General features: G+C 37.8%; 1 protein-coding gene across 2 annotated transcripts in view; it reads right to left on the bottom strand.

The window, feature by feature from the left end:
* The window catches only part of man1a1 (mannosidase, alpha, class 1A, member 1), a 153,411-nt gene that overhangs the window by 41,479 nt on the left and 96,574 nt on the right, over positions 1-15,358 (bottom strand). For both annotated transcript variants that reach the window (XM_044168927.1, XM_044168928.1), the window contains exon 5: positions 8,696-8,790. In XM_044168927.1, coding sequence (XP_044024862.1) covers positions 8,696-8,790 — 95 coding nt within the window. The remainder of the gene's footprint in view (positions 1-8,695; positions 8,791-15,358) is intronic.

Here is a 15,358-nt window from a genome sequence, read left to right as displayed (position 1 = left end):
CAAAGTTGCTGTAAAGAAATCTACAGTATAAAAATGTTGGGGCATCTAGGCTACTATCAGCAGACATTGCTGAGAAGAACATTTCTTAAATATCTCTGTCACAGCTGAACTTAAAGATAATTTCAACAACGTCCATCAATATATTTTGACATCACATATTTTCTCCACATCGTGCAGCCATGCTGTTCAGCCAAGAAACAAAAAACCAAGGGCTCAAGGGGTCTGTTCAACAAATATGATCCAAAGCCCCGACCTAGAAAAAACTAGGTCATTACAGATCTTTTTTGTCCTTTTGGGAGTGTCCAATGTTCTTATTATTCAATCTCTCACACCCGTAGCCATTTCCTGGCCAGCTGTGAAATGACAAATTGTAACCGGCTAGTTTTATACCCTCCAGTCTATTCTTCAGCGCCAACAACAGTGATTTTAATTCTGTGGTGCCAAGCAGTAACCTGGAAAAACAAAAAAGGCATTCCATCTACATAAATTACCATGTCACACTAGGAAGTGCCCCCTCACACTCCCCTAGTATTATGTTAGAAAGCACTCCTCCAGTTCATTTGTTCTCAGTGTTTGGATGAAGCCTATATTTTGGCCCAATTCTTTTTTCCTTATGCCAACCCTTTCACTGCCCTCCTCATCCATGCCATGACCTCTGTTTTCCTCCTGCTTTTCTTCCCTCAATACCTCTTCCTCTAGGTCTTAAAATCTATTGTATGTATTATATTCTCCTCCCCCAGGTGCAGAGAAAATATGAATTGTGATAGATTCACAGTTAGCAACTTAATTAGAGGCCTTAAATCATCGCTGTCTTAGGTTACTGCCAAGGAGAGTTGCACTGAGAGCAAGTGTGTGTATTTGCTTTTAAAAAACCCCATCCCTGAATGCCAGACTTTTCTTTGTTGTTAAAAAGTGCCTCAGGGCAGTAAAACTGTTACCTCCAATACCATGATTGTGTGTCTGCTGTATGTACATGTGTGTACTCATACCTGTGGCCATGGCAAAAACACCTTTAAAGTCTAGTCTTAGGCTCCCCACACACCCTGAAAAGTTATATAACTTGAACTAGAAAATGAGGGCCGCAAAACTTTACGAAAATAACTCATTAGAACCCTGATATATCAAGGGATGATATATTAGCTCATCTGAGATATAATGATTAATGTCGTATATGTCAGTCGATAAGTAACAAGAAATAGCAGTACTGAAAATAATTTAGAAACAGTGTCCCACTCAGTACATATATTGGTCAAAAGTCTTTAATAACCAAATTTAAGGGATCCATATAAAAGATATTTGATATTTTTATCTTAAAAAACAACAAATATTGGTTGATATATTGTTCTCAGACTTTTCAACTAAAATATTAAAATATGTAAAATATTGCTATTGGTACCCCCTTAAAATATGTAAAATATTGTTATTGGTATCCCCTCAAACATCTAGTATTAGTTGGGCTCTATAACTTTTTTTTTCTTTTTACAGTTTGTTGTAAATTCACTCCCATTAGCCTAAAATTACCTAATCTGAACCCATCAGCCAGAAGAAACAGAATTAGACCAATGTAGTAAAACAGTTATACTGGTAATTGCCAAAACACCAACATAAAAACAACTTCTTCTGCTGCTGCTATGCTGATGACACTCAATTCTACTTTCCTGCCTTTCCTGTTAGTCACTAAGGACCTTATTCTACTGTTGCACTTTAAAGTAGCTCTAAATAAAAATACAAACCAGCTGCCTTAAATCAGTCTTTACTAAGCACAGTATTTCCACACACCCACTGGAGTTAATAAGTTAATTTTCCTATTGCATATAGAAGAAAAGGCTCCATGACAGAGTGGCACTTCACAGGGGCACCCAGTATGACAACCTCACTAGACTGTACTAATAGAGCCATTCTCCACCCACACCGATTAATCAAACTCCAAGACCCCAAGAGCTCAGGATTGATTGCTTCAGCCTCAGAGCCTGTAGCTGAAAGAGCAAATCTGTCTTTTTTATATTTTCTTCTATGAGATAAGAAAAGAGAGCAGGGGGCAAAAGAGTAAGTTTAACTTTGCAGCGTCATTAAGATGATGACATTGCTTTTAGCAGCAGTTCGGCCAGAAAGCAGATACTTTCTTTGAGTTAGTACATTCTGTAATGGTGGATGACGGTGAGCAGCTAACTTACAGATGTATATATAATGTATATGTAGCTCTTTAACTCTCTGTGAGAGTTAAGTCTGAATGAGACAATAAGAGAGGGAGAAGTTTATATCCGAGGGGAGCCCCTCAGAATCCCAAACAGCTCAACTCTTCCCATGAAAATTTTAATTTAGCACTTATCATTTTAAAACTTTCTCTGTCATTTGTAATTTTAAGCAAAAGTCTCTTGTTAGCATGGTGTTTGCAAATAAAATTTTTGCATTTTTAAAACGTTTTATGGTGAGTTAGAAGGGGGGAAAAAGATGTGTGTATGTTTTTGTGAGTGTGTGTATGTGTGGGATACAATCATCACCATGATGCATGTAGAGAGGAATGAACACCTAATTTCAGGGCGGAGCACAGATCCAGACACCTCAACACAACCCAATACACACACACACACACACACACACACACACACACACACACACACACACACACAATGCCTCATCCCATTAAGGCCAGTCAGTATGCAGTGCAGTGGGAGTGATTTGCAAGAGCTTTATCAGTCTGAATGTTAATAGAAGAGCTATGGGACATACTGGCTGAAGCAGATAACGACCGGGTAACTAGAGTGTGTGTGAAAAAGTAAGAGAGAAAGAAAGTGTCAGAGAAAATAGGGGAAGCAGTTAGTTGGTAAAGTGCTGCTATGGCTTCTATTGCTAAAGCACAGCAACTTAATATTGTAGGAAGCCACACATGTAAATAAAGTATTGGTACAGAGAGACCATGTGTGAGGGCAAGTGTTCTGTTGTATGTAGGATTTCCATTATTGCTCTGTTTTTACAACTATTTGATGTTTTCATTACTTTATATATTAAGTTGGAGCAATTACATAGGTCAAAAATGTTTGTATTTACACTTGTGCTGATGTTTTTAGGGATAAATTCTCTGATTTCTTCTTCAGCTGGGCTGAAAAGCATCCAATGTACTTAATAAAAGGGACACATTTGTTATGTCCCCCAATTATTGCCGACTTTGCCAAAACCCTTTGCTTGTCTGGCTTACAATATCATTATTCGATAACTAAAAGGCAACTGACATCACTGACAAGCTGCAGAAAAAAGTAAACATTTCTGAGGCTTTCCCTGAGTAAAAACAAATCTACACTAATATTGGTTGTTTATTCTCTGTTGATACCTAATTTTCAATTTACTGCTAATAAAAGCACATTTAAAACTGATTAACAATGTTCAGATCATGGTCTAATCCATCTAAACCACAAACATCTTTCGACTGAATGTACAATTAAATATATCTTCAAAATAAGACGGTGTAGTCCCTCATTCGTCCAGGAGTGTTCTATCGTAGAAAAGGTTTCAGTCGTAGTCATCTGGACACTGTTTTCAGAATCAAGATGTTTGGCTCCCATCCGGAAGTCATTCTCAATTGTGAATGACTTCCGGATGGGAGCCAAAACGTCTTGATTCTGAAAACAGTGTCCAGATGACTACGACTGAAACCTTTTCTACAATTAAATATATCCTCACCAACTGTTGCTTGATGAATTTTCTACTTTCCACAAGTCTATGATAAACGTTTGAAAGTAAAAAAAGAAAAAGAAAAAGCTGACATTAAGGAATTAAAGGAGAAAAGAGAACACACAAAAATCTAAACGGGAAATTTAGTTCTTGAATAGTGTTCATTCAGTAGAATATTTCACTGGAAGAGACAGCTATGGAGGACCGGAACTGCCAAAATCTAAATAAATAAATAAATGACTCAATAAATTAATATGCCATTAAATGCACCAGAAATAATAAATAAATAAATAAATGAACAAATAAATTAAAAAAATGGAAAATTAAATGGGAAAGTAAATAAATATTGGAATTAATACAAATGTAAATAAATACAGGAGCAAATTAAAAACAGAAATATCAATTTGTGTCACATTTTATGAATTAGTTAATACCTAAATTAATTTTAATATTATTTTTGTTACATTTAATGGCATATTAATTTATTTATTGAGTAATTTATTTATTTATTTTTGATTTTGTCTGTTCCGGTCCTCCATATCTCGACTGTGCAATTCTTTGCCTTTGTAATTATTTTACTCTAATTATCAAAGCTAAATTTCGGGACAAATGTTCCTCTGTCCATCTGGCTGCGGTGCCACCAGAGTCTGTGGCAGATCTATTGGACAGATCGATCGGATCTTAGCAGCATTTTCCGCTCAGTTAGTGGCAATCAATGGGTTTATGCACAGAGAGATAGAAAGAGGAGTAAAATGAGTCCAGGGCCAGCCTTACTACTACTACTACTTTTATGAGGTACTGTACCTCTGATTTATCAGACCTTGCAAGTGGCCAAGTTGAGGCAGTTTCAAGTGTCTCCTGAAGATAAATCAACTGCACATCAAGACAAGATTTCCCACTAGTGACAGTGATGAATACGTCTTTGAAGATTTCTTTTGAAATTCTACCATGACTTATTCAGAGTGCTTCCCATAAAGATGTATGTTGTATATTGTCTTTCATGGATGAGCAGTCTGGTGATCAGTTGGGCTTATTAGTGCATGAATTTCAATTAAATCTCTTAACATAAATCAGATTCCCTGTGCTGTTTGAAATTGAAACATCTCTCGATTACAGCATATTAAAGAAATTTCCACACCAGTGTGAACTCTTGTTACAAGTCTACTTTTTAATCCGATTCAAGTGTTTGCTTAAGATAAAGAAAAACTAAATAAAGGGGTAAAGATACTGGAAACTATATTCAGATCTATTTGGCCTGAGCTGTTTCTATGATTACTGGAAATCTTGTTTTTGCTGACCTCCAGAGACTTAACTTTTCACCTTGCTGCGGTGATGTATAGGTGTACTCTAGATGTTATGACATCACTGTTGGGTGTGGTTACAGGTGCAACAAAGCACATTTCTGACCACACTAAACCACACCTACCAGTGATGTTAGGTGTGGTCAGAGGTGAAACAGGCTTGTAACTTTCAATTAGAGAGGGTGGCAAAACACTGCTTTTAGCTAAACACCTATCCCTGGTGTTAAATTACTCTTTAAAGATCCAATAGCCAGCTAAAGAACCAGTCACCAATAGGTGACAATCACACAGGACATTTGGTTTCCATAATATTCACAAACATGTATGTAGTAAAACCAACTGGGTTGTGTTGTCACAAGCACAACTCAAAACCTCTTGAAGCAGTCTATACTTATTTACTAGCAGATTAAGACCTTTCAGATGATGTTACCGTGCGCTGTTTCCGTTCAATACAGAGTTTTCATCTTTAGAAATGAAATAAAAACTCGTAGACACTTTGACAACAAATACTCTTTTTGTTTAACTTGAGACTCACTCATTTGTCTGGACAAACTGCAAACCCATACCTTCAGTGGAAACAGTTAGCTAAGACAGAAAATGGCATTTATCTTGTTCTCTGAAATTAACACAGAGCAACTGAGCAAACAAGGTTTACTTTGTGCAGAAGCAATAACACGTTTTAAACTGTGGCCTTGTTTCGTCTGGCCCCTCTTGGGCTTTTTAGATGGCTGCAGGGTAGAGCGATGAAAAACGGAAGAGAGGGAATAAAGAGAACAAGGACCTACAGAGTGGACCTACAGTACAATATGATGTCCTGAAACAGAAGAAGATACTGGGTCACTCACGGCAAGATGGATGGACTGCGGGAGGACGGAGAGGGAATACAGGAGAGTAGGAGAAGAAAGAAATTGAGGGGGGGGGAGTAACAGGGATGAAGGGAGAGATGATAATTGGGCCTCATTTGCAAGGGTGTGTGTTTTACAGATTTTTTCTACTTCAATCTGGGTCAAGGTTATGTAGACAGTCTAAGAGCTCCTGACTACACTGCTTCAGAAGTACTTCACTGATGTTTATTTTCAACTACCCATTTATGAGAACCTTTGATCTGCTTCTATCAGTCTCTTCGTCTATCTCTGTCAAACCTGCACCTAACGAATAATAATAAAATATATACAAACCGGGAGACTTTGAAAAGATGTTAAGAGTGTTTGTTTATCCTACAATCAAACCATTCATAATTGCCAATTTAAGTTTTTATTCTGACCTGTGCATTGATAGAATTACGCTGAAATAGTTTCACATATGACTTAGAAGCAGCAAAAGCAGTCCAAAGCCTCTAATTTTCTCTAATCCTCTAATTAACTTATGGCTGTGTTAAGTTGGTAGTCAGCTGTATGCTGAAGGCACAGCAGGGAAGTCATTCCTATAACAGCTGAAAGCAATGAAATAACAGTACAGCTTAATTTCAAAGGCATAAAGAGATCATATCACCACAGGTACATTGATAAACATGTCTTTGATTATATAACTAGGTTTGGGTACTATTTACATTTTATAGATTATACTTATGATTAAGATCTGCTCCTCAGTTTAGGTTCTTCTAATCCTAGTACAATTATTTGACATATTATTTGAGAAAGACAACAAACCAAAATATCCTAAAAGCAAAAACTACCTGGAAGCTAAAATACAAAAACAATATAAACATTCTGTCTTGCTATGCACACGTTGGATGTTCACTATTTTACACTTGTTTTCACTTGAGCTGGACACACTAGCATTAACTGCGTCTGGAGCACTAAGAGTACCACCTTGGACACTAAAACAATGCAGTCTTATATGATCCTTGGTCATATTTGATTTCCCTCATTTGCATTTTGCTGTATCACTGCTCTTTTTCATGAAGCTTGGAAGTGATAGTTCTAGTCCACCATACTGTAAACACCACACATATCCACTGATGCATATGTAACCGCCAATTTAGGCACACACAAAAAGCGCAGCAGGTCTAAATTAATTTCCAGATACCCAACTCTCCTTACGATGCTACTCATGTCATGTGTGGACATGTCACATACAAGAAGAAAACTTTCAGTTAGAAATAGGAATTCAAGTTCCCTGCTCAGCATCAGACACTGTGGTGCTGTGTGTATGTGTTACTGTAACGTGTGCATGGGAATATGTGTGTGTGTGTGTGTGTGTGCATGTATGTATGTGTGTGCTTCCAAGCTATCATAGCTCAGTCATGTAGGCATCATCACCAGCAATCTTCTCAGGGCTCTAGAGGATCATGCATGCACACGCACACATACATGTGCATGCACATGAAAACACACACACACACACACACACACACACACACACACACACACACACACACACACACACACACACACACACACACACACTCTCCCCGGGGTGTTTCTCCAGAGAGGAGGATGAGGGGAGGTGCAGAGTCCATTCACCCATATAGACAGAAAGAAAATTAATTTGTCACAGCACGTTTATCGTTAGGACAACCTGCCTTTTAATTAACGGCTGACAAACAGCAGAGTGTCGAGTCTCTCTCTGGAGAGAGAGAGATAAAAAGAAAACGGAGGGGGGGAATTGCTTCCTTCATTACTTGTGATTGACAGAGGAACTGGAGTGCATGGATGGCAGAAAGTTCTTCATGGTTCCAATGTTCTTTGAGACAGATATTTTTATATTTCAGATCCTAACAGGTGATACTGCATGCTATCTCAGCTTAGAAACATAATTATTATGTAATGTAAAGATGAGTAATTTGTATTTTATATTATTGTTTGTGCTTTGAAAATTACATTTTTTATTGTGTTGTGTGCATAGTATAAAATAGTTGAAGTATGGTTTAGCAACTAAAACTACTGTTGGTAGGAGCTTGGACACAAATTCAGGTTCTAACCAAAAAATGTGAAGACATCACCGTGAGATCTAGGTAATCTTAATGGGCATTTAAATGTATTTTTTTTAACAATTTATAGACTAAGTGATTGATAAATATATGTACATAAAGAATTACTACAATAATGTAATTGTGGACAATGGCAGTAGTCTTGGCTTTTCCATCTCAGCATTTTATTTCCTTTTATGTCCTTCAACGCATCAATCCCAAACCTATGTTTTCATAATATATAGTACCTTGACATTTTAGCACTTTAATGCCAAATTACTGTAGATAAAAATCAAGAAATATATCATCCATGAGTCAGAATTCTATTCAACATATCAGTGTTGGAGGATCTGTAACAAAAGGACAAACTGGCTTTGTATCTCTGGCTTTAACTTGAGTGTGTTTCTGCACGTCTGCAGACCCAGAGGCAGCCCCTTCACAGTGTGTCACAGTGTATTAATAAAGGCTGACTGTGGTCTATAACCTTGTCAGAGTACGAAACTTTTGGTTTTTCTTTTGAGTGGTAGTTAAGCTTCAGAGCCAGCCGCTGGCATGTAGTCCTGGAATGAAAAACCAAACAGCTTCTGTGTGACAAGTCCGCTCTGTCATGCAAAACTAAAACATCTCAGCTCCGTGTGTGAGAGCGAAATAGAGAGAGCTTGTGTTCACCCGGCTCACATTAAGCCTCAGACCAAAGAGCTCTTTAAAGTATCAAACCACACAAACAGACCTGCTGCCTCAAATACCACCAGAGTGGACTGCTGTGAGAGAAAGAGCTAGTGTGTGTGTGTGTGTGTGCGTGTGTGTGTTCTACCTCTTGAGGTTAAGCAGAGCCCAGGGGATGCCGGTGGGCGTTTTAAAGGCTGGCAGCAGCTTTTCACCCAGCTCCACCGCCTTTCTACGGAATACCTGAGAAAGAAAGAAAGAAAGACAGCGTCTCATTACAACACGTTTCTCCTTGCCCAATGACAATTTCACATTATTTTGACCAACACTTAAGAAAGACACTGCATCAACACAAAGAAAAAAAACAATCACTGTCGACAGCACACAATGAGTATTTTTACACAGCAACAGCATTCAGTATCAGATCCATTACACAAGAATAGTTTGCTTTTTATTTAACCATGTAAACAATGATACCAGACAACGTAAACCTTAGTTTAACTCGATAAGTATTAATGAGGGAAGCCGTGGAATTGTATTTCATTATGGGTTAATCCGAGGATTATTTTCTCGATTAATTGACAAATCACTTGTTACATTTCCCACAGCCCAAGGTGATGGTTCAGCTTGATTGTTTTGTTCGACCAACAGTACAAATCCCCAAACATATTCAGTTAACTATCATAAAGGACAAAGAACAATGTCAAATCCTCACATTTAAGAAGCTGGAACTAGCAAACCTTGAAAAATGGCTAAAATCAAAATAATTGATGATCAACTAATCGATTAATTGACTAATTGTTGCAGCTCTAAATTGTTATCAACTGCAGCTATAATTATAATCCTGCCTGAATTTTCCATGTCTGTTGTTTTGACAAACACAACAAATTCAGGTCAGGTCAGCACTGTACACAATGCGAGAAAAAAGGAAATTCAATCGCATTTTCTTTCTTTTTAGTCTTAGAAAATGTTTTAAACATAACTACGAGGAGCGGCAGCACCAGCCAAACCACAGCACCAGGGAACACACTCCAGTTCTGAGGTCAGTGCTTTCATCCAGGGCAACATTTGACAAGGACATCTACACAACTAAAAGTCAAAGCACACTGAATTCATAAGTCAAAGTCTTTAGAAAGCTTGATTTACATTGCAAATATTGTCCATAAAGTTGCTTGATTTCAGAATTCATCTTCAATACTGATTTTTCTCTAAACTCTCTTATTGATATGTGAAGACAAACAAAAAAGTTTATAGTTTGCACCTGTAGCTAAGTCGTTCCCTCCTTCCTTCCACTCTTTTTATCCCTTTATTCCTGGCTTTCCCTCTTTCCCGGCTCCTTCCTTTTGTCCGTGTAATCTTTTGCCAATATTGTTCCCTGGCTGCCTTATTGTTGCTTGAAGCTACAATGTTGTTTTCCATCTGTAATTTGAGGAAAATTACAGAGATTCTATACCCCATTTAGTTTTTTGGAAGGTCACTTGCACTATGTAAAGATGAAATTATACGATACCTCCCAGTAAAACTATTCCAAAAGGGTTCGACACTCAAAATAATAATGTAATGAGATGTTAAGTCTGGAGCTTAAGAAGAAGAAGCATTTCTGGCACACGCGCAGAATATTTCAAAAGGCACAATGTAAACAGTTTAACACCAGTTTAATGCTACAACAGAATGGATTTCGGACCAATTTACTACTGAAAATAAACAAGTCTGGAAGCATCAGCCTACATTTCATTGAACATGACTAATTACAGTTGTGGAAACTAAATGGGCAGAATGATTGGACTATGCACATGCAAACATCCAGCAGTGTTGACCCTTTATATATTCAGGGTATTCCTGCATCACTACCCAAACTGACTGGCTAAAGAAAGTTCTTTAGAGTAGGAAATACAACTCTGTCTCTATCTTTGCTGCTAAAAAAGAAAAAGTCCCTGAGGAAAATTAATTAAATTTGGATGCTTTAATGATTCCCCGCTCACTATAGGGGGAAAAAAACCTTATACTTAAAAGTAAAATACAAACTTGTCCTAAACAGCAGTGAGTCCGCCCTCCATCCAGAGAAAGCTGGACTCACTAATGTTTGCTGTTTTACTTTTCTTTCATTCCTCTGGTATCTTTTAGAATAAGACATCACAGGCTGAGCTAGTAAACACGAGCATGTGCTGTGTACTTCAGTGTACTGACATCAATTTACCCAGTTTTTGAGTAGTGAAGTTACCCTCTATTCTACTTTGAACCATCAGTGTGTGCAGAGTCCTGGTGTTGCTTTAAATAACTTCATGAATATTCAAATGTAAAACAGGAGCAAAAATAACTGGATCTGGGGCTTGTATAAAAGTGGGTGAAGATGTTTCTAGGACCTAAATAAAACTGGGAGATGATATCCTATAAAAGGGAATTTCTGGTGTATGTGTAACATGACTTTGACCTTTGTCTTCATGAGATTTGGGCTCCCACCCTAACCTGAATGGAGTAGTTCACACCTGGCCAAACAAACTGAGGAAAAAACACTGCCGAGTTACAAAAATGGGCTCCAAACATAGTTTTCTATTTTAATGTGAATGAACATTTTTGAAGTTATAATGCTTATGATTTGTATTTTTCTTGGATGTGCACTGTTGTGTTATTATTTATGTTGTGGCAGTATTTATAACTGACTTAATGCTTGATTGTGGACTCATAATCATGTTTGATTTTTGAACTTTTGAAAAGTAGTAGTAATCATGTTTTTGGTTTTATTCTCTCAAACCTTTCGTTGAATAACTATCTGCTACACGTGCTACTGTGATTTCCCGGTCTAAGCTTTTGTGTTAGCATATCTGACTGGACAGCTTTGTAGCAGTTTCAGTCGAGGGGTTATGGTGTCTCTTAGGTGTCTGATTTTGTTGGCTGCAGAAGTAAAGTACTTCCATATTTGGCTCCTGGCACGGGTTTAGTCAAGCAGTTAAGAGAGAATGGGATTTGGCCCAAGACGTGGTGGACTGTTTGACACTGTTGCCAAGGATTTGGCAGCTTGACCCGAACTTCTGCTGCTGTCCACTAAGAGTGAGAATGATGCTATGTCTGGTTTAGTGTTTCTGTTAACTACTGCAATCCACATGAAATGTTTTGAATTTGGAATAAAAAACATCAAACCTGTCACTAAACAGATACAGCCTGTCCCACAAAACAGCCATAAAAGATGAAAGATAAGGTGTACAAACATTATCAAAGTCTTTTTGAAGCAGTGGTATGGCATCAAGCTTCATGAATGAGGAAACAAGTTCACTTGTTAAAAGAAAGGACATCATTTACATCGACAGGGCAATTAAAAAATCTGAGGAGGCACAGAGTGCTGGAATGAGCACACCCATAAAGTGCTTCTGCATCCAGAATGTAAATGCAGGAAAACTTCTCAACACTGTTTTGCTACATTCTCAAAAAACATGTGGGCCTTACTTGCTGCATTTGCAAATCAAACACAGCTCTGATCTAACACAGCGGACTAACTATGAATTTGATCAGGTTTGCAGAAGGCAGCCTTATTTAAATGCTCTATTGTAACTACTGTGCATTACCTCACAAAGAGAGAGAACACCAAAACATTTTCATTGCTTAATTATGCAATTTAATTAGACAGGGCCGTTATTACTCCAAATATATACATGATTACAATAGTAAAAGTTATGTTACAGCAGGTAAAGCAACAAAAAGCTGGTATGTGGTCGCCAGCCTCATAACCAATTCTAAAACGTACTGTATGGATAGTATTGATAAAGTTTTGCCATTCAAAGTCAAAGCAAGCTGTCACAAACGCACCAAATTAGCATTTAAACTTAGGTCAGCAACACTCCATTATTCTTTTCTTCAGTGTAGTAATATCTTTCTCACACACACACACACACACACACAGAGGTGGTACAGTGGCATTCACTATGTCAGCAAGCTGGCAGCTCTGTTCCCAAGGGGTCTACCACTCAGAAGGGTGTGAGAGTCGGGGGCAGGGTGGAGAAAAGATTTGTGAAGAAGAAAAGCTCAAGAGGCTACTTGTCAAAACAATATGGCAACTCGACAGCATTTCCTTCAAAAGTCAGAGGCAGGAAAAGGTTACTGTGAGTTGGACTAGGAAGAGAGGTAACAGAAATGTGGTATTCTTGTGGATTGAGAATACATGTCGGAATGACATTCTGGGATTAACCATAAGAACATTGTGGGTGAGAAGCAGCAATGTCAATAGTTCATATGGCTGACATTGTAAAGATGCCACGAGTGTTGTTTTCTGTAGACTTTGGTTACTTAAATTAAACACTGTGATGTCCACCACAAATCAAAAATCTAGGATTCAGTAGTCATGGCAATACTTCTTTTTCTGCATCCTGATGTGTTACTTTGGTGTGTAATTAATTCTGCTGACCTGTTGAAAACTGAATTTCAGTTCTGCACCCACATTCTTCAGTCCTTGTTGGACTGACTGAGACTGAAAATCCTTCATGGTAAATAATGCACAAATAATAAACTAATTATACCTCGTGAAAGTCAGAACTTTGTCTGATGGACAATGGGGATGTTGGATTTTCAAAACTTTGGCCTAAAAAAGTTAGAACAGCCAGGAGTGGGAAGTAGAAGTCCTAAGATGTCTTTATTTTAGTCCATCAGGATGCCCCCTGAACATAGAATTTCTACTTTCTTTAAAGCTGTTCTATATTAACAATGAGAGTGAAGAACCCACAATGAATTATGACTCGACCCTGTTGTTTTGGTTTTACAGCTCGCAACTTGACTGTTTTGGTTCACTCAGTGAACCTCGACTTCATCAACCCAGTGACAAAAAACTGTAAAAAGCCCAGTGAAAAATACCAACTGTTTGCTACTTGCCAGCACTAAAAAACAGACAAAGTTAACAACTCACTGATGCAGGTTTAAGAAAGACAAAATCACACCAAAAAGTTCTAAATTGGCTTGTACTTGTGGCGTATTGCACTCATTACACATTTCATGCTGTTTGGAGAAGTATTTAGAGGTTTTGCCAAGACAAAGACTAGTTTAAGGACTGTTCTCAGGACTGGACTGTGTCCCCAAAAACAATGATAAGAAAGATGTAAATGCAGTATAACGCTCTAAACTTTAAGAGACAGACAGAAGAAGATGGAATGAAAATGATCAGACTGAAACTTAGTTTACATCATGGCCAGGGTGGGAATGTACAATCACACAGCACTTTCACCAAATGCCACAGCTTTTAGTGTTTAGCTCAAGGGCACATAAACAAAGATGGACATTGTTGGTATTGGAAAAATGGCAAAACAGGCAGATCTAAAAGTCAACACCTCCCCTAGTAAAATATCACCTTGGAGGTTATGGATTGTTATGTTGACTTTAATCTCATGAAATGATAAAAAGATGAAAATACTAATACACGCCCTCACACACACACACACACACACTCAGTCAGTTTCTAATGGGTTCGTCTTTCAAAACTTGTATTGTATTTCAAAAGGACCTACAAGATACAGTATTTTCAAGACAAGATTTGTGGTAGCATTGTTGACACCAAGTTACCACACTGTGTGTGTGTGTGTGCACGCGCTGCACTGTCGGAGCAGGATTGTGTCGTAACAAGGTGTCAGATCTCAGTGATTAATGCCTTTAATAATGCCAGGAGCACACTGAGGGGAGGAATAAAAACACTCCCAGGGACGCACAGAAGAACAAATTAAACACACCGTGTGTCCAAGGCCATCAAGCAAACTGCCAACGAGCTTTAATAAGCAACTGAATTATACAGAAACTGAGGAACACACACACACACACACGACGCTTGTGGCTGAAGTCATTAGTAAAAACTGATGTTGATAATCACATTTCACACCTGGGCACTTCTGACTAAACTATCCATCAGGAAAATGAACTACTTTTCTGTGCTTTTGTTTTGTTGTGTATGTTAACCTAAGTAAGTGGATAAATCAGTTATCAGTAACTGACAATTTATGAAACCACTGTTTTGAAGCCACCAGCTGACTGTTTTGACTGCCAAAATGTTCACAGAGTGAGAAGGTGTGCGTGATTATTATTTTAATAAGTAAGTGTACCTCTGAGTACCTACCATTGCAATGATTGTGGCGTAATGAAAGAAGTTTCGTAATATGTGAACCGATAGAAAGAAGTGAGAGCAGGAAGAACTTTACGCTGTCGGCTTACCTGCTGAGTAGTAAGGAAATTAATTATCAAAATACAATCTTATACTGTTCAAGGGTTTCACTGGAACACTAAGGTGATTTTATCTGTAGGCAATAAAATTGATGAGTACTGCCACTGCAAATCATAGTCAAACCTTTACCCAAGTATCCATATGACTCGGTGTGGTTTGGTGAATTAGGAGACAACAGTATATGGCTGTTAATAGGATTAGACTGACATATGATGCTGATAGTGTTTTTTTTTTTATTTATTAAGATCTGATCCAGTCAATGTCATCCAAGTCTAGTAAAGAGCCTGACCATTACATCGCCTCGAATCCGTGCACATGTTGTCTGACAGATAAATTAATTCGATAATTTAATTCGATACAGTCTCCACATTAAATATGGATACTGTATCAGCCTCAAAATGCAAGTATCGGTCAGGCTCTAGCCTAATATAATGCATTTTGATTCACTGTAAATGTGCTATTGAACACAAAACTATGTATGTCTATGAAAAGTTCTATTGATATAAGTGAGACATCTTGCTCAGATTCCCTACAGGCATGTATGAATAAGTTTGGTTCTTTTTAGAGGAAGTAGTATTAGGATCTTGGGTTTTACTGGAGAGTCTAACAATAGTTTAAGTG

This window comes from Siniperca chuatsi, linkage group LG16, assembly GCF_020085105.1.
Source record: "Siniperca chuatsi isolate FFG_IHB_CAS linkage group LG16, ASM2008510v1, whole genome shotgun sequence".
Classification (NCBI taxonomy): Eukaryota; Metazoa; Chordata; class Actinopteri; order Centrarchiformes; family Sinipercidae; genus Siniperca; species Siniperca chuatsi.
Note: the sequence above shows the minus strand (reverse complement) of the source record. Positions and strands in the feature narration are given on the sequence as shown.